This window comes from Zingiber officinale, chromosome 3A, assembly GCF_018446385.1.
Source record: "Zingiber officinale cultivar Zhangliang chromosome 3A, Zo_v1.1, whole genome shotgun sequence".
NCBI classification, from domain to species: domain Eukaryota; kingdom Viridiplantae; phylum Streptophyta; class Magnoliopsida; order Zingiberales; family Zingiberaceae; genus Zingiber; species Zingiber officinale.
In genome coordinates this window covers 134529735-134553852 of record NC_055990.1, presented here as the reverse complement: position 1 = coordinate 134553852, position 24118 = coordinate 134529735, and the positions used below count along the sequence as shown (strand labels likewise).

The following is a 24118-nucleotide window of genomic DNA, read 5'->3' as shown; positions in this document are numbered from 1 at the left end:
GCATGTCAAGATCCTCTTGCGTTAGCGTCACTGTTAATCGTCCAACGTATTCCATCTTCTCGTTCAGATGCAGGTTACGTTCTCACAGACGGCGCCAAAATGATCTTGTCCGAAATTGTGAAGCTAGAAAGCCAGGGATGTGGTAATTTCACTGATTGGATAAAGATCTCGCTCCTCTCTGCAAAACAAACCAAACCAGGGAAGGGGTCCCTGACGTTGACCCTCCAATGCTCAAGTTAGAAACAGAAGTAAGAAGAGAAATCGAAAATAGTAAAGACATAGATGAATCTTACCTTTCTCCATACCTAACATACTCTTTTATATCTTTCTTAGTGACTTTCCATCTTTTCCTATTTAATGATCATTAATTACCGACAGAAGGCATCTTTGTTTTGGCTTCTTTGCATTCAATGATAGATGACTTATTCGCATTCAATGATAGATGAAGTGTTTTCTTTCGCTTTCTCTTCCCCGTATTAAGTGTCGTAATCTTTTTCCTCTTTTATTATTTTATTGTATCATTATTAATATGGACAATGTCACTGCCATGCCATTCCCTGAGTCGGACGGGTACTTGGCCGAATCTCCTACCAATTGGGCTGTCCAAACACTGGTTCATCCAGACGGCCGACCGGACAGTGGTTCCTCCGATCGACTGATGTAGCCACTTCCCGCTCGGGTCATTCAGACGAGCCTTGTTTAAGTCCTGATGTTGACCGTCTTAACTTTGACCTATACCGTGATAATTGTCGCGTGCCATATCAGCTCCTCGTCGCCGTATAACTGCCCGTTCACTATTAAAATCAGATTAACCGACCTATTTAACTGGGTCAATGGTCAGTTCGTTGATTCAATTATCGATCTGACCACGGCTCTACATTATTTTGACTCCGGTTACCTATGTGTTGAAAGACACTGCATACCTGTTCTTGGCTTGCCTTGCCGATTCAGGCATCGACTAGTAGATATTCATCCATAACATTATTTTATGATAAACAACCCAATCTACTGATAAATTTTGTCTTCAGTTATCCTTCCAAAATTCCGATAGATCATGAGTGAGATTCCCTTCTTCTTCTTCGTTATTTTAGTAGTTGTTCTTGTAAATTCCGTTTGCTTAGCAGACGACACATTAACCCCTCAACAACCTCTCCTCGACGCCGATGGAACCACGCTGCTAGACGCCGGCAATAGATTCGAGTTGGGTTTCTTCACCTCCAACGACTCTTCTTACCGTTACGTCGGCATATGGTTCTACAACATCTTACCTCGAACCGTCGTTTGGGTCGCCAACCGCCGGAGCCCTCTACCTGATCTCTCCGGACGACTCTCTCTAATCACCAATGGAACGCTCCTCCTCACCAGTGACAACTCGACAACGGTCTTCTGGTCCTCCAGCGACGGCTCTGCCCCCTTGAGGAACCCCGTGGCCCGGCTCCTTGACAACGGTAATTTCGTCGTCGGGGAGGAGGCCGAGCCGAACGGATATGTGGCGTGGCAGAGCTATGACCACCCGACGGACACGATCCTCCCAGGGATGAGATTTGGCCGGAGCATGACCAGCGGACTCAATCTCAACCTCACGGCGTGGACGAGCCTCAGCGATCCGACGCCGGGGGACTACGTGATGGGCATCAACATGGACGGCGTGCCGGAGGAGTTCATATGGCAGGGGAAGAGGCCGCGGTGGCGATCGGGGCCGTGGAACGGGCTCTACCTCAGCGGCTCGCCGGAGATGGTGTCTGAGAACCTCGTGAGGTACAACTTCACGGTGGCGTCCCAACAGTTCATCTACACCTACACCCTCCGCGACAACTCCTTGCTCGCAAAACTCACCTTGATCCCCTCCGGCGAAATCCAGCTTCGGATCTGGGTGGAGGACAGCCAGCAGTGGACAGGCCGGCGAGATCCCATGGATTCCTGCGAATTCATATCGGCATGCGGCCTCAACGCGATCTGCATTCTCAACGGGTCGCCGATGTGCAAGTGCCTGACGGGGTTCAAGCCCAAGAATTCTACCGATTGGGACATCCTCAGGGACTGGTCCGGCGGTTGCGTGAGGAAGACGCACTTGGACTGCCGTAACAGGACCGATGGGTTCTTTAATCAGAGCAACCTGAAGCTGCCGCAAACGTCAAGTGCGGTGATGCGCGCGAGTTTGACTCTGGCAGAGTGCAGTAGGTTGTGCTTAAACGACTGCAACTGCACGGCCTACGCCAGCGCCAATGTGAACGGGAGCGGGTGCATTCTCTGGACCTCCGACCTCACAGATATTAGATTCTTCTTCGGGGGGATGGGTCAGGATCTCTACGTCAGGCTTGCTGCTGCCGATCTAATTGTAGGTAATTAATTACACAATGGCTATCAATTCTAGTTTGTAATTAACGTTCGTTGACCCTGTGCTTCTTGGTGTAGCGTACGCGGAATCAAGGCCGTCTAATAAGAGGCGGGTAGGGGTGATCGTAGCCGTTACTTTGGCGGCATCGTTTCTGCTTTCTTGTGCTGCACTCTGCATTTGGAGATGGAAGACTAAAAGTACCATCTAATGGCGCCTTAATTAATCCAATAATTGACTTTGTAATTGTTTTGAGTAATACTCTCACTTTCTTTGCAGAGAGCTTCGTTGGCGAAGAAACGGAAGAAAAAGACTTGGACCTGCCCTTATTTGATTTGGATACAATTGTGAATGCCACCGACAACTTCTCCATTGGCAACAAGCGTGGAGAGGGTGGATTCGGTCCAGTTTATGAGGTATATGTCACCACTGTAAGTTTGATGGATCTCAAGACTAAATCGTTCTGTAGCTACAAGTAAAAGCCAATTAATTACAGGGAAGATTGTCCGAGGGACAGGAGATAGCTGTTAAGAGACTATCGACAACATCATCTCAGGGTGTGAACGAGTTCAAGAATGAGGTGCAGTTGATTGCTAAACTGCAACATCGAAATCTCGTTCGACTTCTTGGTTGCTGCGTTGAGGCAGGAGAAAGGATGTTGATCTATGAGTACTTGTCCAATGGAAGCTTAGATAAGTTTCTATTCGGTAAGTGATCTATCAGTATTCTTTACACATAATCTTAGGCCCCGTTTACCCCCCAGGAAGAGATGAGGAGAGCACCAATTTCAAGTCCCTCTCTTCATTTACAAACCTCAAATCCAAACGGAGAGGAGCAATTTCTCCAATGTGCTGGCTGTTAATTTTTTTACCCACATTGAGCTGATGATACGACACTATATATAGCCATGCATCAAAGGGGTGGCAAACATACTCCCCTCTCATGGCGTAGCGGCAAGAAATTTGGTAGATTCATAGAGTACCATGGTTCAAAATTCAACTAGGTAAGGGTAAGTTTTATAGTGGATTGTTGACTGTGAAGGTTAGCTGATGAGCCAATTGTCGCGAGCACTTTCGGATTTAGCCGGTGAACAAACTAAGGGAAAGACCGTTTACCTTCAAAATTAATTGAGTCTTTAAAAATCTGGATACCTTGATTAACAAAAAAAAAAAATCAAAGGGTGGCAAATTCTCATTTACCCCTTAAGTTATGTGATGCGAATGGAGGTAAAGTGATTGAGCAGCTGAATAATGGGTTCAGCATTAAAGGGCGTGGGCGTCGAATTGGAAAGCTATGCAATATTGATGGGATGAGGGTTGACTCATCTACAAACTTCGTCTTCTTCTTTAATATAGAGGAGTGTTGTTGTTTCCCCTTCCTCTTCTCTCTTTGCATTCTCCTAACTAATTTTAATTTTCTCGGCGGGTAAAAATAAAGTAGTCATTAATGTCAAATTTATGAAGTGAATTATTTAAGAATTGTTATACTAAAATTGTTAAAATGACACATTTATCCATATTTTCAGATGAAGTTAAAAGTGGGCAATTGAATTGGAAGTTGCGTTACAATATTATTGTTGGAATTGCTCGGGGTCTTCTCTATCTTCATCATGATTCTAGATTTATAATTATTCATAGAGATCTCAAGGCAAGTAACATTCTTCTTGATAAAGATATGAATCCCAAAATATCAGATTTTGGCATGGCAAGAATATTTGACGGTGATGAAAATGCAACAAAAACAAAGAGAATTGTTGGAACATAGTACGTAACTTTATCTTTCATCACTATCTTATTACATAGGTGATTCAACTAACTTTGATACTTATCATGTTTATTTTTTATTGCAGTGGATATATGTCTCCTGAGTATATTAAGAATGGAAAGTTCTCTATTAAATCTGATATTTTTAGTTTTGGAGTATTGATACTTGAAATTATAAGCGGCAAAAAGAATACAGAGTTTATTGCTTTTGACCAGCACCTAAATCTACTAGATTATGTGAGTATCATAAAAAAACAAAGTAAATATTTATTGGTCGTCATTGTTGTTGTAATCCTAATTGTATCAATTAATTACAGGTATGGAGATTGTGGAGAAATGATAAAGCATTGGAATTACTAGATGAAACAATTTGTCCTTCATTTTCTATGGAACAAGTCATTAGATGCATAAATATTGGACTCTTATGTGTTGAGGAAAGGTGTGAGGATAGACCAACCATGACATCAATATTGTTAATGTTAGGAAGTGAAAATACATTGTTACCTGAACCAAGACAACCAGGTTTTGTTTCAAGAGATCTACAGGAAGGAGATTCAACAAGTATCATGAAATGCGCTTGTTCAAACGAAGCGTCAATCACAATCTTGGAAGCTCGATAGTTAGCAACAAATATACAAGCATAGTGATACAAAATGTAATGTTGAAATTTTGTAGTCTTTGAGGTTTGTTAATAGATTATTAGAAGCGTTTGGTCAAATTGAGACTTGCATTTTGCTAAGTACAAATGTTGCCTATAAATTTGGCTATGAAAGTAATCATAAGCAATTGTCTTTACAACACTATTGCCATGTGGCATCATTTACTACCAGAAAAAAGATAAAAGACAACGTTTTTTATGCGTTGTCTATGTTGCTGAAAAAGCGTTGTTAAAAGTACTATTGTTAAAAGTTCATTCAAAGACAACGCGTAAAAAATATTGTTGTTTTTTACAAAGACAATATTTTTGCAATGCATAAAAAGCGTTGTCATTTTTAAAAAGACAATGGTTTTTGTCACACTTAAAAAGTTTTATTACAAAGACAACGCTTTTGCAATACATAAAGAAGTGTTATTTTTTCTATTTACAAAATCATTGTCTATTATATTTACTGTTGGATCAAGTCATACGTGAGAGGAGGGGTGAATCACGTGGTTTTCAAAAACTTAATTAATTTATTTTTGGATTTGAAATCAAAGCAAAGACACGACGGAAAAAATGAAAGTGAAAAGCAAGTAAAAGACACAAATGCAAGCGGTTTTTACTTGATTCGGATACTTCGGTGACTCCTACTCCAAGGCCTAGGTCCCAGGGACCTATTAATGGGTAATCCACTAAATGTCTCTTCCAGAACCACCAGAAGAGGAGATCGAGTACAAAAAGATCGGAGAAGAAAACTTTAGTTATCAAACAATGTTTGTCGGCTCAAGCTCGATGTTTGGTCAGCTTCTCAGTGACAGTCGAGTGTAGCAAAGTCGTAACAGAGCAGCAACAGAAAGCCGGAGTAGCCAGAAAGCTGTTTAGACGCGCAGAAGATCGTATGTCAGTTGTTATTGAAGCTTGGGTCGAGAAGCCCTTATAAGGGTTGTGGAAGGCGCCTTCAAGGACCTTGAAGGTGCCTCTAACCTAAGAAATCTGATCCTGAACTTGTTTGTCTTATCTACGATGAGGTCCAAGATATATCCTGTGGAAGGCGCCTTCAACAATATTAAAGGTGTCTTCCATGAACTGAAGGCGCTAAATTTCACAACGCTAGATTTTACAAAATAAAATTTTCTAATAGATTATAAATTATTTTTCAGAAAAACATTTATGGTAAAGGTATAGCATAATTTTATCAAAAATAACATTTATTTTGGTAAGCAATAATCTTTTTTAAAATCATAAGTTTTAAGTATTTTAACACGAACTTGAAAGCTATTTTCAAAATGTTAGGAATTTATAAATATTTTTAAAATGTTAATGCTAAGAGATGTTTTTAACTTAGAGAAATATTTTACAAACACAATTGTCAAAACATTAAAACATTGTTCGCAAAATAAACATTAATTTGTGGGATATAAATAAGATACTCAAAAACATCTCTTAAAAAAACTTTTCAACATGGATATTTTTTTTTGTTTTAAGTTGCTTTAAGGAAAGTATTAAAAGTTGGTTCCAAATTACCTCCCTTGGACCTGGTATGCATTTAAAAATATTCATCTAGAAAATTTTCCTTAAATGTCTAATCATTAGTTACTAACTAACTACCAAAAGATAGTAGTGTTTACTTGGTTAGTTAAGTTAAGTAAGTGCATCCAGTTAGTGTTTGACTAAAAATGGATTACTTAACCTGATCACTATAATGTTTGGTATTTCATGCCCAGATTTGTGTTGATGCACTAATATAAGCATCTTAAGTCAAGCAATCTGCCTATACATCTCACGCCGTTCTAGATTTCTGAATACACAATCAAAAGAGTTCTAGTATGTTTGTGAGATGCTCAAGTCCTAGATCTATAGAATCATGCTTTCTATATATTTGATCTAGATTAAGGCTAAAATAATTTTTAAAATCTAAGAAAATGGGAATTTTTAGAAAAAATAAGTAAAGAATTTTTCCCTAAAAGTTGCAAATTATTTGGAAAATATTTTGAAAATAGCAGGCCTAGTCTATGAAACATAATCCTAGATTATCTAAATAATATGACAAAAAGTGGACAACTATATAGATCCAGTCAACCAAGTATACAACGTATGATAGTATACTAATATGATCAAGTCTGATCCTCATCAGTTGGAGGGGATGGGGACCGCTCAGGAACTCGCAAGGCTCGAAGAATCTGCTGAAGTCTGGTGGTCATCTCCTCCCGGAGTAAGGATAATCCGGTGGTCATCTCTCCCCAAAAAGTGCTGAATTCGTTTGAGACTGACTACCGGAGCTGTGCGGAAGACTCCTCAAGTCATGCTAGTCGGTCCTCATGGATAGTTATGTGGAGGGCTGTGTCGAAGTCGAGGGCTATGTCAAGGTCGAGGGCTATGTCGAGGTCGAGGGTTGGGTCCAAGTCAGAGGATATCCGAAGAGCTCCTCGAGCGTGAATGCTGGCATCTTCTCTCTCTCGCTGGGAATGATAGATGGAAAATCATCCTCGACCTCGCTTAGTATATCTGGCTGTGGTCCCGCTCTCCAGGCTAGTCCTCCTAAGCAGTAATGTCTATATGCACTAATGCAAACTAACGCTGGCTAATCTCGTCATATGTGCTAAGGGGAGTGGGTGTACCCTGCGTCATATTTACCCCTATGGCTGAGAATATATATGCCAAAATATGACAATATGGCATGTGAACCCGCATGCCTAGTGATGAGACTGGATGCATGAATGACATTATGGAATATGTGCAATGCAATGTCGATGTCAAGGCGCTGGCATAGTGCATACAGGAAAAATAAATGAGATAGTCGCATCATCGTAACATCGCAAGATGTGATCGGCAGAATGCAGGTAGTCAAGACTCGATATAGGATATAATCCTAGACCCTATATAAGAGTGACCTAAAGTCAGTCACTGTAGGTAGTCTCTCCTCCCCTAAAAAATGCATGTAGATAGTATCTAATGTAATATGGGAGTAGGGTTCGTCAAATGGCAAATCCCTACTAGGGTAGCACAAAAATGAACAAGAAGATATCCTAAGTCCTAAACTATCATACAATAAAGCGGGGGAGAACTGAAAGTCCTTCCCACCAACTCTAGTGGAATAGGTCAGGTCATCAACCTTAACCAGATTTGTAAAACTGTGCACACAAGTCTAGATTTACTGCATGGTTGCAGTAAACTAGCCTATCTAATTGGTAGTAATCAATAATCTCTATGATAGGTGCGCAGTACTGGATAATGAAAGTCTTACTCAGGAATCTAGATTTTAATGCAACATATATGTTTAAGGAAATATAACCTAAACTGTTCAGACGTAAACCTAGTATCAGTAGATGGGGCATTGCTAGGGTTAGGGTTAACATGTCGTCATTTCCTAAAATAATTTATATTTGCATATCATTCATATAACAACAAATAAATAACAAAAAAAAATAGCTAGTAGTTGAGTTAGGGTGTACGACGAGGCATAATCAAAGTTTTGGAGGAAAAAAGATGAAGTAGTGAAGATTGGCGGTAGAAGGCGCCTTCTCGCGGTTAAAGTTGCAAACAGAGCACCACTCTGTTCACTGGAAAAATTGGTATTGAAGGCGCCTTCAGCCTCATCGAAGGCGCCTTCAAGGTGTTATGAAAGGCGCCTTCAACCGACTGAAGACGCCTTAAGTCAGTTGAGACGGGAAATATCTGGCCATTGCGAGGGCGCCTCTGATTGACTCGGAGGCGCCTTCGGTGGCACAGTTTTTTTGTTTTAATTTAAGTTTTAATTTTAATTCTAGTTTAAATTTAATTCTTAATTTAAGTTTTAAGTTTAATTTTAATTTTAATTTTAGTTTAATTTGAGTTTAATTTTAGTTTTTAATCTTAGTTTAAGTTGTAATTTTAATTTAAGTTTTAATTTTAATTTAAGTTTTAAGTTTCATTTTAGATCCTTAATCATCTCACCCGATGTATATTTTTAATCAAGGAATCCTATGATTTTGTGAGATGAATTCAGTTGAATTTTATAATTTGGTTTAACTTTATGTTAGATTCAAGTTTAGCTTTGGATTCAATAAACAAACATTTTTTGGATAAACTTCTAAATTGTGGTGAGTCACCTGGACATCATTAGAGTAACCACGCCTTCAAAATTTTCTAAATAGTCCTATCCACTGAACTTAATACAAAATTCTGATCTAACCAGTTAGGATTCGTAAAAAGAAGTTTCAGTTAGTTCTACTAAGCCAAATACACCAGGCCGAAGACATATCTTCCTAGACATGCATAGACAGAATTTTCCTAACCTACTATCATCCAAAAATTTTCCAGTATCGTTTATCAAGTTAAACTTTTGTTCCTATTTATTCTAATCCTAATTACCCAATCGAATAAATTGTTATTTTTGGAGGTGTCAACTAATTTGGAGCTTCCCCTGAATTATTAAACGTTTGGATTTAAGTTTTGCGTTTGTGTCGACTTGTTTTATAGTTGCAGTATACTTGGTTATAGCTTGTGTTTAGATTGTATTTATTTAACTTAGGTTTATTGATTTTATTCTTTTGGTTTGCATTTATTTTTGAAAGTTTAATTTTTAAAATTAAGGAAGAGTTATTTGATTTAATTTGATTTATGTAGTGAATTTTATCTTTTGATATATAGTATTGATTGAGTTCTATTTGCATGGTTAAGCACGCTTTCAGAACCAAAGTTTTAATTGATTTTGAATTTTGAGTTAAAGTCAAAAATGATTTGTATTTTATATTGGGTTTGTATCCGAGTCCAGATTTCACTACAAGAAAAACCCTCATAGACATCGGTGGAACAACAACGGTTTTAAGCAAAAACCGATGTCTTTGAGTATTTTACATCGGGTTTTCCAAAAATTGGTGTCTATGAGCGCAGATTTTCGCTTATAGACATCGGTTTTTTAGCTGATGTCTATGAGCGCCTTTTTTTTGTTAATAGACACTGATTTTAACAGCGATTTTTAAAAGCCGATGTTAATGAACCAAAAATAATAATTTAATTTTTCCACCAGCCAAAATTTACAACACTTCACAAAGTTATCTCCAAACGTAAACCAATATCGTGCCCCTTTGCTCAGCCTAAACCTAAACCTAAACCTTCGACCATCTCTCTCATCTCTCTCAGACTCATCTCCCTCTTCCCCTTCCTGGATTGACGCCCCTTCCTTCTTCCCCTTCCTGAATCGACGCCCCTTCCTCTCCCGAGAAGGATCAAAACCACCTTCTTCTGTCCTAAGCAAAATCGCAGCATAAATCGTTCTGTTCTGCCACCTCGTCCGATCCTCTCTTCCTCCTCCTTCCTCTCTTCGCTCTTCCCGGCTAAGGTAGGAGCTGACGAGATCCGAACAGCGAGAGGACGCCCACGACCACCATGGCACGGTTGGTCGACAACGTGAGGGAATCTGAAGGAAGAGAGAACAGCATCGAGATCCAGGAGCTCGCTTGCTTTGCCGTCAACGAGCACAACAAGAAACAGGTCTTGCGCTCCTCCTAATTACTGTTTTTTTTCTCTCCCAAAATTGGGAATGTTACTTCGGATATATCCTTGTGCACTTGTGTTGTTGATCTTTCATAACATATTTGCCTGCTAGTGCATGGTATAACTGTGATATTATATGCACCTCATGTGCATTAGAGTTAATATATAAACCTAAAGTACCTAATGTGGGATTAAACTCCATTACATGACTCAAAATACTCTAATAACTTGAATACTCTTAACTGCTACAAAGCACAGTGGGAAATTCTTAGGTCTGTGCTTTGTGAGAATTATATTGTGATAGAGCTTGCAATTGGAAATCATCAGTCTTTTTCTTCATTCATATTTGCAAATAGCATCTTAAAATCTTCTGTTAAATACTTATTCCAGGTTTTTATGAATGTGTTTGCAGTATGTTCTGTAATCTTTTTGAAAACTATTGGTAATATTTTGGCATAGCTGGTATTGATTTTCTATATACCTCCTTTCCTTTAAAAGCATTAGTTCTTCTTACTATTTCTGAACTTGACTTCTCAATCTTGGGTTACCAAATTTCTCAGTAACCTGATTTATAGGTCTTAGCTAGAGGCATAGAGTGCGAAATTGCATTAGTTACAGTTGAGAGTGAAGAATTCTGGAAAGGTGCTGAACCACTTTGTTTTGGTCAATTGCCATGCCTTCAGGTTGCTGTTGTTCATGAATTGCAAAAATGTTGCTCTTCCTTCATGATAAGCAACTTTTCCATAAGTAATTTGTGTTTCTTTTGATGCATCATTGAACTGGGTATTAGCCCTTCTCCAGTTGTTCATTGAATTGGCTTAATTATTTTTTAATTCCTATAAGCATTTTGCTTCAATGATACAACATATGATTGTTTTTTTTAATCCCTGACTTGCAGGATAATGAAGAGCTGGAAAATTGTAAATAACTGGCCTACACTTCTATATCTATAATTTTGATGAATTAAGTGTATCAAACTGCCATAATTAGCCTTTTTGTTCATTAAAGCAAACTCCAGTTACCAAGTTTGATAGATTGCTTGTGGTTCTTGTCACATAGTGGTTAGGTATTTATCCAATGTGAAGAAAGTGAGGAAATTTTATGTTCCATTTTGAATCACTGGTAGGTGATGGGCTATTATAATATAATCTATAATGTTCTTTCATAAGGCAACGTACTCCATGTTTCTCCAAGTGAATTTATACTTTGCCACTTGCAGCATGTTTTCTTTTGAAACAATAAAGATATTGATTATCCACACTTGAATTTTATCAGTGGTAATATGTACTTTTGGTATGCCAAGTCTGTATTTGTTGTCAAATCTTTATGTGATGAAGTGTGATCAAGTAGTTCAGTTGTTGCAACAGTTAACATTTTCTAAGGCTCTCTTTTCTATAGGGTTATTTAATCTAGTTGTTCTTCCATAATTCATCAAACTAACAAGTTATATGATACACAGGATTCAGTAACTATTGTAGGATATCCACTTGGTGGAGATACAATCTCTGTGACAAAGGGTGTGGTATCACGAATTGAGGTTTGATTTCATGAAATTGTGATCATAAGCTTTTAGTATTTTTTTGGTGAATTTTATATTCTTGCTGAGATTGTTTTATAGATGATAAATTGCTGACTTAAGTGTTATCAATTTTAAGTTGGTTGAAAATTTTAGAACATGGTGTCCAAATGAGGTTTTTAATATTAATCACTTTTTTTTTTGCTTCTATTTCAGGTTAGTATGCTCATGGATCCTCTGATCTGCTTGGTATTCAGATTGATGCTGCAATAAACCCTGGTTGGTAACTCAACCTAGTTTCCTTGCTAGAAAGATAGCATTTTATTTTTTAGATAGTTGGATGTTATTGCACCACTTTCTCTAGCAAGGTACAGATATATTCTTGTAAAAGCATATTAATGTTGTCAAAGAAAAGTACTTGTTTTGTAGGAAACAGTGGTGGTCCTGCCTTCAATGATCGTGGTGAGTGTATTGGTGTGGCATTCCAGGTATTCCTTCTGCTAAATCTGCCTTTTATTTTCCCTACTTTATCTATTCCAAACTTTTCAAAAATCTTTTATAGATTAACTTTATCCCAGAATAATGTTTAATGGAAATGCATCTGAGTACTGCTTTTGCACCTAAATTAGTATTCTAACTTCTTTCATATCTCACTAGATATTTCATTTAGGTTTTCAGATCCGAAGACACTGAAAACATTGGATATGTTATTCCAACCACTGTGGTTTCTCATTTTCTTGATGATTATGAAAGAAATGGGAAGTATACTGGTAAGCTGACATCGGAAAAATTCTATTTTGATAGATCTAGTTCAGAATGATTGTTAGATATAATTATCTAATGTTTTCCAGTAGTTTGATTGGAGTTCCGAGCTAATTGATATAGAGAATGCAATACCTCTAATACCTATGGCTATTCTGATTAAGTTGTAAGTATGCTAGTTAGACTACCTGGGTCCACTTTGCGTGATTATGACTTGTGTCTTCATAAAGATTTAAATTTATACCTTTGTCAGTTTGGTTGTTGAATTAATTCTTTGTATGTTATTTAAGGTAATATAGTTTTTTTTTTTTTTTTGCTTCTCACATCATATTGGAGTTATTCACTTTAATAAATGCATGTATAGATTAGGGGTGCAAATGAATCAAATCGAGCCGAATAATATGAAAATATTTATATTTGAGTTCAAACTCAAAATATATATATGATATTCGAAGCTTGAAAATACAAATAATTTTGTCTCGAGCTCGATTCAAAATAAAATTCGAGCTCGAGTTCGATTTGAATTGATCGAACCTTGATTTGAGCATATTCAAACTATAACTCGAAATGACTTAAATTTGAATTTTGTTCCAATTATTCAAATCTTAATTTGAATATATTTAAGTTAAAATAATGTTAAAATAATTAGAATTCAATTCGAGTTCGGCTCGTGAGCAGCTCGTGAACAATCTAACAAAATATTATGGGTTTGAATTTCGCCCGAAAAAATTATTGAACATGTTCGAGTTCTGCTCGAATTCAATAATTTCGAATACAAATCAAATATTTTTTGAGCTAGCTTGAAAAACTCACGAATTGGCTTGATTCGTATGCACCTCTAGTATTGATGTGCGTGTGTGTATCATATTTTTTTTATAAATGACAGTTAGATTTTTTTTGGCAAAATTAGGATTTCCTTCTCTTGGGGTATTACTTTAGAAATTGAAGAATCCAGCATTGCGGGCATGCTTAAAAGTACCTTCTAATGAGGTATTTATGGTGATTTTCTAGAAGTCTGGGTTCTTAATTTTTTTTCCATGTTCTGTAATATATTAAGATATGATATTACATAGTTTTGGTATATTTTCTACTTTAAACTGAGAGTATCTTGCTTGTAAAATCAAACAATTTGATATACTTGTGTGAAAGATCCGTAAACATGATTCTTTTGGCCTTCGGATGTGTCAAAAGAGTGTTCATGTAATGTTCCTTATGATTTTATTATCCTGCTAATAATAATTTGATTCCCACATGTTGAATTTATCGGATTTGGTTGTCATTTCAAAGCCTCATAGTTAAACACTATCCTATTGCTTAAAAAATTATATTTGATTACACTTGTTCTTTTGGTCCATTTAATTCCTTTATACATCATCAGTATATCAGAATAGTATTTTCTAAAAGCACATTATGCCAATTATTCGTATCTACATCATAATAATATTTAAAAAAAAAACACATTACATTAATATCTATTTTCAGAAATGAGCCATAGTTAGAAGTTAAAACAATAAGTGATTCAGCTAGAGTCTAGAATAGGTAAATCCTATTTCATTTCTTATAATGGCATAGGTTCCCATTGTCTTTCTCAACCAGTATCTTATAAGCGTGTAAATAAAATTGACTAAACCTGAGTGTCTAAGCGTGCAACTAATGTACATATTTCATCAGGAGCCTTCTCTGCATGCAGTTGTGATGCTTGAACAAGCATCCTACTGCTATTTGCTTTCCATCCCACCAATGTTACGCAAGTATGGTTTTCATCTTGTTTTGCCTGGAAATCGTTACTACATTTCTGATCAGGTACTCGATTGCATGTCAAATTCATCTTCATATTGAAACTTGTCTCAGATATTTAAAGTATGTTCAAAGTTTTATGTGCTAATTGTAAAACATTCATTCTATAAAATGTAGAGACAACATGCGATTCGAGCTTACAGGAATGCACTCTTCGTTTACAGAGAAAATGGTTGGAGTTATATATCTGATCATGTTCACTACAATGTTGGAAGGTTCTCTATGCTTTGTTTGTAAATTCGTGCATTTTTCTTTGATACTTTTGACCTTATCTCCTTCCATTTACTTACGTGGTATTCTTTTATTGGAGTTCTTGATTTGGCTATCAAGCATATGCTGGAGGTTTTGGCTTGCAGTCATCTGTCCCTAGCCACACAAAATGTATTCCTTAATGAATTTTCCCATGTTGTCCAGGTACTTCTATAGATTCTTCCTCATGATATTTTTGTTTAGTAGTTCGTAAATCTTAAAATCTTGCTATACCTTGATTTAACAGAGCATGGGAATGAAATTTGAGGTTTACAATCTTCGACTACCTGCTATCAATATGGCCTCACTTTGCAGCATGTATAATTCTTCTGTTTTTATTTTTTGCTGTAGTTAAGTAGACCAAATGATACTTTTGTTTGACAGATTAGAACAGTGGATATTTTAACTCAGAAAACTAGGCATTTGAAGGTGAAAAGCGGTGAGATTAGGGAAATGAAAGGCGCAAGAAGAATGGAGCAGGATAGCAAGTTGAACATATTATGATTCTCATAATTTAATGTAGCCTCAGCTTGATTTTTGACTCACGATGTTCTACCTTGATGTGTTGTTAAAAGAATGTTCTACCTTGATTCTGATATCTATTAGCTTTTGATGTAAAAAGAATGTGTGTGTATTTATGGATACTATTGTAAGAAGAATATTTATGTAATTTGTGAATATTTGTGTATTTTATCGATCCTATTGAATGAAGAATATTTGTGTAATTTGTGAATATTTGTGTATTTTTTTTGTTACTGTGGGTTTTTCACTATTTCGAAAATCAAATTTGTGTTGTTAAAAAATACTGATATTACATCGGTTTTCCACCGCTGCAAAACCGGTGTCATTAACTAATATTACATCGGTCGTATACCGCTGCCAAAATTGGTGTTATTAACATATAATATTACATCGATTTTACACTGTTGATGAAACGGTGTCGTTAAGTGATACTACACCAGTTAATAACCGATTCGAACACCGGTGTCGTTAAGTGATACTACATCGATTTTAACCCGATGTCTAAAATGACAGACCTTTTACATCGCCTTCATAGACATCGGTCGAAAATGTAATAGACATCGGTGGAAAATCGATGTCTATGAGGGTTTTTGTTGTAGTGTTTGTTGTACACTGCTCTTTGGGATCTGAGCATCATGTTTAGGTACTTGGTTCTCGAGGTAAATTTTTCAAATTGTACTTTGAGCTCGTTGACTTGACTTTTCTGGACATAGTTTTCTTCCTTAAGTTTTGCAACTTGAATTGAATCTTTGTCTTGAACTTGATTGGTCACCGAGTTCATGTTCAGTCGTTCCTTAAGCATATTGTCTTCCTTTAGGAGTTGTTTAGTGTGTTCCTCGGTTTAAACTAGTTTTTTATTCAAACAAGCAATTATTTTAAACGAATTTACACTAATAAGAGAGTTTACCTCGGGTCGGTCTGACCTGGATGAAGATTCGTGGCTCGACTCATTTTCGGACTCGTCATCTTAATCTGTTTCTCCTCCGGTTGCCATTAGTGAGAGGTAGATTGCTTGCTTTGGTTTGTCAGCTTCTGATTCGTCCGAAGAAGACTCGTCCCAAGTCGCCATTAGTACTTTCTTATGCTTTTTATGATAGGACATTTGCGTATGGCTAGAGGGGTGAATAGCCTTTCTTTGATTTGTTTCCTACAATTTGTTAGTGGAAGTACAAAAAGAAATGAAATTGAAAAACAATAAGAGAACAAGGCTAACTCCTTGATTTACTTGGTCTCCACCTCCTTGAGGTGACTAATCCAAGTCACGCATACACCCAATCAGGCTTCACTATGATCTTCTCCTTTCCGATCCAAGAACGAAGGTGGAGAAACCTTTACAAGATGATCTCTTCCTTTCACAAGATTTTTAATGAGCTTAGGGAGGAGAGAATGAGAGTATTAAGTCTTGGAGGTCACTTGGAGAGCTTAACCAATAATTTCGAATCAGTTGAGTTGTTCTCTCCAAGCTTCCAACCTTATATATAGGTTGTTGGAATTCTCGATACCAGTCGACTGCTGAAACATGCAGTCGACTGGTAGCACACAACGGCTACTGTTTTGTTCAAATATATGGAGATCCTGTGCGTCATCATCCCAACGGGATTATACCAGTCGATTGCTAAAACATGTAGTCGACTGGTGTCTACGAGCTGAGCGAACAGAAACATTCTGTTCGCTCCCAGTCGACTGCACCAGCTGACTGGTGTCCGGAGTTGCCCTTGAAGTCTTCCTCCTCAGCCTTTGTCCCTCAGATGCACTCAAGCCTGCAGCTCTTCTTCGTGCCATCCTTCACATCGCCTTGAGGTCACTTCCCTTCACTCCGTTGCTTCTTGTTCGTGGTCCCTCGGATGGACCATCTTTCACCAATCTTCAAGGACCTGAGCCATGAAACTTTCCAAGCTTGTGCAATTTACCAAGTCCTACACAACTTAAGTACATATTAGAACCAATATAAAATCTAACTTAAACTCTTTGACACACACATCAAAAACAATGATCGTCCAATTAATCATAGGTCGATTGTATCAACAATCTCCCCCTTTTTTGATGTGTGGCAATATGTTTAAGTTAGACATAAGATAACATTCATAACTTTAAGAATTGAAATCATGAAACATAAATTATAAATTATAAATCATGAAATCCAAGCTCCCCTTAACATATGCTCTACCACCTAATCATGAAACATAATATTCAAACTCCCCCTTAACACATGCTTTATCACATAATTTTCAAAAAGAAAACTTACTAACTTAAACTAGTCTCATCCTCCCCCTTTGACAAACATCAAAAAGAATAGAGGAAGCAACAATACCATCATGCTCGTAAATCCAAAAAGACTAGGTAAGTGAAAACATGGTTGAAAGACACAGGATACTCCCTAAATATATACTAGGAAATATATAACCGTCGTACAGAAGAGTCATAAAAACTAGAAAAACACATATGCATACGAATATATACTAACAACATATAAGAAAGAGTACTACAAGTCATATAGAGAAGCATAAGAGTCATGCATAGATAAATATGCAAAGTCCACAAGAAACATAGTCAACAATAACAACAACAACAACCAAGGTGTTCGAGGTGATACATAATAAGCACGTCAAAGCAAAATAGAATACACCCGACACCAAGTAACAGAGCAGAAATACTATGCCGAAGCATCATCATGGGAAGGAGGAGGAGGAGGAGGGCCCTGGTAGGCAAGATCCTAGTGCTGCATCATAGCAAACATCTCTTTCTACTGCTGGCGAACGCTCTGAAACTCCTCGCGAACAAACTCCTCCAAGTGAAAGACACGCTCCCGCAGGGAGGCATGCGCTGGCTCCGCAGCAGGGGCAGGGACCTCCTTCGCATCATCATCGGAATCATAATCATCCTGGCCAGGGTGGCGATGCCACACCATAACACCGTCACGCTGCTCAATCTGGGCTAAAGAGATCTAGCGAGGCCTTAACTGATCAAAGCCTTAGACAACTGATGTAAGACACCCCTAGTGACATCTATCCTTTAGTAATGAAAAATGATGTCAAGACATGACAGAAGTGTTGGAACCCCAAGGTTGTTTTGGTGTGATCAACAAGTTAAGTTAGGTCCTGTTTGTTTCTAACCTTATGTCTAAGTGTGCAGGAGCTTAGGAACACAGGTAGTCGAGCGGAAGACGCAGCTAGCGAGAAGGACGGCAGTCCGAGGGACGAGGTGCTGCGGAAGAGTACACCGGCGGACGAGAAGGAAGCGCGCGGTGGTTCCGAGGGACGAAAGCCGGAGCGGAAGATTGCTCGGGGAGCAAGAGACGCAGCTAGCGAGAAGGTCGACGACCGAGGGACGAAGACTGCGGATGAGTACGCTGGCGAACGAGAAGGAAACACGCGGCAATTTCGAGGGACGAGAAGCCGGAGGGAAGCCCGCTCGAGAAGACCGGAATTTGGGTTCGGGTGAGCCCTTTTCCGGATGGCAGAGATCACCCAAGTGAGCGGATCCGGAGGAGAAGAACTGGACCGAGGCGGGACTGAACCAGAGAAGAGGTCCCGGACGAAAAAGTCAACGGCTGTTGACTTTGGGCTCCGGGGCGCCCGGACCCTGATTTTGACCAAGATCGCGATTTACGCGATCTGAACGTTGGGGGATAAAATTTTATCCCCCCAGGGCGCCCGGAACCCTTCCAGGCACCCCGACCAAGGCTATAAATATAGCCTTAGTCTAGAAGCTAATCATCAGTTTAGAAATTGCAACAACACTTGTGTGCTTCCACTGCTTTGATTAGTTTCTTTCTTTTTGTGCCTACACTGCTGTAAACGAGGCTTCTCCGCCTGAAGGAGTTCTAAGTGCAATCATCTTCCTTGGATTAACAACCTCCCCGGTTGTAACCAAGTTAAATCCGGTGCCTCGTTTTTATGCTTTATTTTCTGCTTAATCTATTTTTCAAGTGTTAGCTTAATTGTTCGAGAAATGGTTGTGTTTTATTCAGGGCTATTCAACCCCCCCCTTCTAGCCGGCCCAACGGTCCTACAAGTGGTATCAGAGCCGAGACGCTTCAGGAGGACTAACCGCCGAACGAAGCAACGAGATGGCCGGATCTAACATCCACCCACCAAAATTCGAGGGGGACTTTGCAAGCTGGAAGAAGCACATGGAGGTATTTTTCGGCACCGATTTTCATTTATTACTAATAATGGAACTCGGTTTTGAAGCTCCCGAGGGCAAAGCGAAAAATCAATGGACAAAGAAGGAGCAGGCCGAGTACGTGGCAAACAAGAAAGCAGAATTCCATTTGCTAACCGTACTTCTGCCACAAGAAGTCAACCGTGTCGGCACCTACAACTCGGCAAATGAGCTTTGGGAGAAGTTCCTTGAATTACACAAAGGAACATCCGAAGCCAAGCTTGCGAGACGGGACTTACTTCGCAACCAGCTCACCAACCTCCGTCTTGAAGAAGGTGAAACAATTGCACATCTACACTCAAGGATACAGGAGCTCATCATCGGACTTTCGAATCTCGGAGAAGAGGTAAGTAATCGAGATTCGCTCAGGTACGCTTTAAATTCCTTCCCTATAAATTCAAAATGGGCATCACTAGTAGATGCTTTTTACATTTCGAAGGACTTAGAAAAAATTTCATTAGAAGAATTTTTTTCAACATTTGAAGTGCATGAGTCAAGATGTGCAGGAATGAGGGAGCCAAAGAACAACGTCGCCCTCAAAGCTTCGAGAGACGAACCTGAATCGGAATCTTGTCTCGACGACGAAGAAATGGTAATGATGGTAAGACGATTTAAGAAGTTATACAATTCTAGAAAAACTAACCATCCACAGGGTAGAAAGAAAAGAACGATCCGCTGCTACCATTGCGACGAAGAAGGGCATGTCAAGGACAACTGCCCCAAGCTGAAGAACAAAGACAAGGAAAAGGGTAAGAAGCCTATCCAAAAACGAAAGGCCCTGAAGGCGACGTGGGACGATACCTCGTCCGAATCGAAAGTCGAAGCTTTCTCCGGACTTGCACTGATGGCGAGTCATCAAGACGACGACTGCGATTCAAGCTCTTCCGAAATGAGCATCGAGAGCATCGATGAAGGGGGAGACACGTCAGAAGAAAGCAGCAGCTCAGGGGGAGAAACGGACAACGAGATCGACAAGGTAAGTCAGGTACGATCTCTTCCTCCCGATAAAATGTTTAAGTTTCTTAAACTTTTAACAAAAGATTGCTGCAAATTAGAAAGTGAAAATAAAAATTTAAAAGTAATTCTAGCTAAGTCTTGTCCCTTAGAAGAATTAGATAAATTAAAACTAGCATATGAAAAATTGAAACTTGAAAATGATGATTTGAAAATCCAAGTAGATAACTTGAAAAACCATGCATGTTCATCTAAAACCAATGTTAGAAGATTTAATAATTTAAATTGGTACTTTAAATATCACCCTGGACAAATTAGGAACATTTCAAGAAAATATGTTTCTAAAAACTTTTTAGTTAATCCAGTAGGTTGGAACCTATATTGGGTTCCTAAATCATGCTTAAATTAATTTTAAAATTAAAATTAGTGCTTTAAGTGAGAAAATTAAACAAAGAATTTCTTTATGAGGCTTTGTCTAAGGAAGTGGTTATTGTTCCAATAACCAAGAAGGCCTAGTGCCTTGCCACGACCTGGAAGCCAAAATATTGAAATAAATGTTTAATTAACTTACTAATGAAGCATTAATACAAGAATTAATTAGTGCTTGAAAAAGGTTATTCAAAACATTTTATTTCAAATTAGAAATTTACTTGCTTAGAAATTTTTTTTGCCTCAGTCAATTTTAAAAAAAAATACTTAAAAATGTAAGTTAAGATTTTTTTTAATTCAATTTTTTTTTGGATTTTTTTTTATACTTAAAAATATTCTCAAAAATTATTTTTTTCAAAGTTAAGAACTTTTTCTTGAAACTAGAAATCTCAGCTTAAATTATTTAGAAAAATTTTCTAAATCTCTTAAAAACTTAGGAATTTTTTTTTGAAATACTTTTTCTAAGTCTTTAACCCTTAGAATGTTTTTCTTGGAACCCCATTTTTTTGTGATCAAAGGGGGAGAAGGGAAAGTATAAGTCTAGGGGGAGGTAGATAGATTTAATTTGATTTTATCTTTTCTATCTTTTTGCACTTAAATTGAAAATTAAGTTAATTTACTTAATGTTATTTAATGTCTATTTTAACCCTAGCTTAACTTGGGTTGATCACACCAAAAAGGGGGAGATTGTTGGAACCCCAAGGTTGTTTTGGTGTGATCAACAAGTTAAGTTAGGTCCTGTTTGTTTCTAACCTTGTGTCTAAGTGTGCAGGAGCTTAGGAACACAGGTAGTCGAGCGGAAGACGCAGCTAGCGAGAAGGACGGCAGTCCGAGGGACGAGGTGCTGCAGAAGAGTACACCGGCGGACGAGAAGGAAGCGCACGGTGGTTCCGAGGGACGAAAGTCGAAGCGGAAGATTGCTCGGGGAGCAAGAGACGCAGCTAACGAGAAGGTCGACGACCGAGGGACGAAGACTGCGGATGAGTACGCTGGCGAACGAGAAGGAAACACGCGGCAATTCCGAGGGACGAGAAGCCGGAGGGAAGCCCGCTCGAGAAGACCGGAAGTTGGGTTCGGGTGAGCCCTTTTCCGGATGGCAGAGATCACCCAAGTGAGCGGATCCGGAGGAGAAGAACCGGACCGAGGCGGGACTGAACCAGAGAAGAGGTCTCGGACGAAAAAGTCAACGATTGTTGACTTTGGGCTCCGGGGCGCCCGGAACAGTCCGGGGCGCCCGGAACCCTTCCGGGCGCCGGGACCCTGATTTTGACCAAGATCGCGATTTACGCGATCTGAACGTTGGGGGATAAAATTTTATCCCCCAGGGCACCCGGAACCCTTCCGGGCGCCCGGACCCTGATTTTGACCAAGATCGCGATTTACGCGATCTGAACGTTGGGGGATAAAATTTTATCCCCCAGGGCACCCGGAACCCTTCCAGGCGCCCCGACCAAGGCTATAAATATAGCCTTAGTCCAGAAGCTAATCATCAGTTCAGAAATTGCAACAACACTTGTGTGCTTCCACTGCTTTGATTAGTTTCTTTCTTTTTGTGCCTACACTGCTGTAAATGATGCTTCTCCGCCTGAAGGAGTTCTAAGTGCAATCATCTTCTTTGGATTAACAACCTCCCCGGTTGTAACCAAGTTAAATCCGGTGCCTCGTTTTTATGCTTTATTTTCTGCTTAATCTATTTTTCAAGTGTTAGCTTAATTGTTCGAGAAAGGGTTGTATTTTATTCAGGGCTATTCAACCCCCCTTCTAGCCGGCCCAACGGTCCTACAAGAAGGGCATGTATAACTTCCCTTGAACTGGTCTAGAAAAATGGATGATAGACTCGTAAACCTAAAGAGCGATATCGATATCAAGACGCTGCTCTAGGGCATACATCATAACTAAATGAGGAAGTCGAATCTTGGCTTGCCCTTTGGTCACTATGGGCAGGAGACAGGCAATGACAACCTTATAGAAGATGTAACTGGGGGCTGACATGCTTGTGACATCAAAAATACATTTTAGTGGAGCCCTGGGAACATGAAAATAATGCTGGTGAAGCAGATTAATGGCGACATGGGAAAGCAAATCAGAGAGAGGCTCCTCAACCTGAGGAAAACACATAAAGGTGCTAGTAGACCGCCTACACCCTAAGAAGGACCTCAGTATATCAGGGGTGAAATCAATGGATCTCCCGCCGACCATAGTTACATATGCATGACCCTCAGTACTACATGGACGCAGATTATTATAAAATTCCTTGCACAGATCTAAATTGACGGTAGTCATGCAATGAAATAATTGTACTAACCCATAATGCACACCAATCTCAATGATTTCAAGGGCAATTCTGGTGAAATAGGAACGATTGAGATACCAACAACTCATCATCTGGAAGTCGGTATTCTCAAAACGAAGTCGGCTAGCCTTAGAGGGAAACCGACCGCCAAAAGGCGCTGAAGGGGGCTGCTGAGGGGGTTGCCGAGAGGTGCCCTCTCTAGCTTGTTGTGTTTGCCTAATTCTAAGTCATGCACATGCAATACACAGTTCCCATTTTCACCCAAACAAGAAGGGAAGCAAGGCATGAATCATACCAAAATATAAGAGTCAAGATGAAAGAAAGTATTACCGACGCTCCATTGTGCCACGGATTAACCGGTTGAAGGTGGAAAGGTGGGATTCTCAACCCTAACCTCCGAGTGGCGGCTGGACCTTGTTCCAGGTGATAGAGGAGAGAAAGAGTGAAAAGGAGAGTAGATCCGAGGGTTTGGAGAGGCGTAGGAGACAAGAGAAAGTTGGAGGAGCTGGGAAACAAGAGTATATGGTGAAGAACCATGGGCGGCGATGAAAAATTAGGGTTTCTGCTGCCGCCCGATCGTGCGCTCCTTATATAAGATCGAGGGCACCAGTCGACTGCTAAAACATGCAGTCGACTGCAATCTGAAAAAATCATACAGAACCATTCTGTATGGTCGAACAATGCTATCAGTCGACTGCATCAGTCGACTGACGCAGTCGACTGATATCTGTATCAGGTGACTGGCACGCAAGTTAATTATTCAGGAATCGAGATTCGGAAATGCACCAAATATTCTCTAGACCCTCAAAAATACTCAAATTTCATGGAGAGATCTGTTATGTCAGTATCTACTTGGGAAAAATAGGTATACAAGTGGACGCACTTCGAATTATAAAATAGATACAAACCCTATAACTATCAAGATTACAAAGAGATAACCGTGATTCAAAGTGCTAGTTTGGGTTTCTCCTTAAAATGTTTGCCCTAGTCAAATCCGAGTATATCTCAAATAGCCATTTATATGATAATTGTGCATTGAATTCATAAGTTAATGTCCTTATGACCATATTGCATAATAAAAACAATTATTATTTAAAATTTCCAACCATATTCTAGGAGCAAAGAGCACATTAATTGTGCACAAGCCTTCCCAATGATTGGTCCAATGAAGAATTGATCTCTCTAGATGTCATTTTGGCTCACGATAATGCATCATAAC

General features: G+C 39.0%; 2 protein-coding genes and 1 long non-coding RNA gene across 4 annotated transcripts; all 3 read left to right on the top strand.

Annotated features, from left to right (window-relative positions):
* Positions 1 to 953: 953 nt before the first annotated feature.
* LOC122052491 (receptor-like serine/threonine-protein kinase SD1-8) lies at positions 954 to 4979 on the top strand. Its single transcript, XM_042614024.1, has 7 exons — positions 954 to 2342; positions 2416 to 2535; positions 2615 to 2751; positions 2832 to 3042; positions 3861 to 4098; positions 4185 to 4335; positions 4416 to 4979. The coding sequence occupies exons 1-7, from the start codon at positions 1055 to 1057 to the stop codon at positions 4716 to 4718; spliced, it is 2448 nt and encodes an 815-aa protein (XP_042469958.1). The 5' UTR covers positions 954 to 1054; the 3' UTR covers positions 4719 to 4979.
* A 6431-nt stretch (positions 4980 to 11410) lies between these two features.
* Positions 11411 to 12522, top strand: LOC122054051. The gene is made up of 4 exons (XR_006132540.1): positions 11411 to 11750; positions 11946 to 12008; positions 12159 to 12217; positions 12400 to 12522. It is a non-coding gene; the product is annotated as an uncharacterized LOC122054051 (long non-coding RNA).
* Positions 12523 to 14048: 1526 nt separating this feature from the next.
* Positions 14049 to 15164, top strand: LOC122054050. 2 transcript variants are annotated; one of them, XM_042615893.1, is made up of 4 exons: positions 14049 to 14294; positions 14406 to 14503; positions 14599 to 14702; positions 14922 to 15164. In XM_042615893.1, exons 1-4 carry the CDS (start codon positions 14245 to 14247, stop codon positions 15039 to 15041), a joined length of 372 nt encoding a protein of 123 aa, XP_042471827.1. In that variant the 5' UTR covers positions 14049 to 14244; the 3' UTR covers positions 15042 to 15164. The 2 variants fall into 2 exon arrangements, 1 of the variants encoding a protein (XP_042471827.1); XR_006132539.1 differs by lacking the exons at positions 14049 to 14294; positions 14406 to 14503; positions 14922 to 15164 and adding an exon at positions 14785 to 14851 and having other exon boundaries at positions 14579 to 14702.
* The last annotated feature ends 8954 nt before the right edge of the window (positions 15165 to 24118 follow it).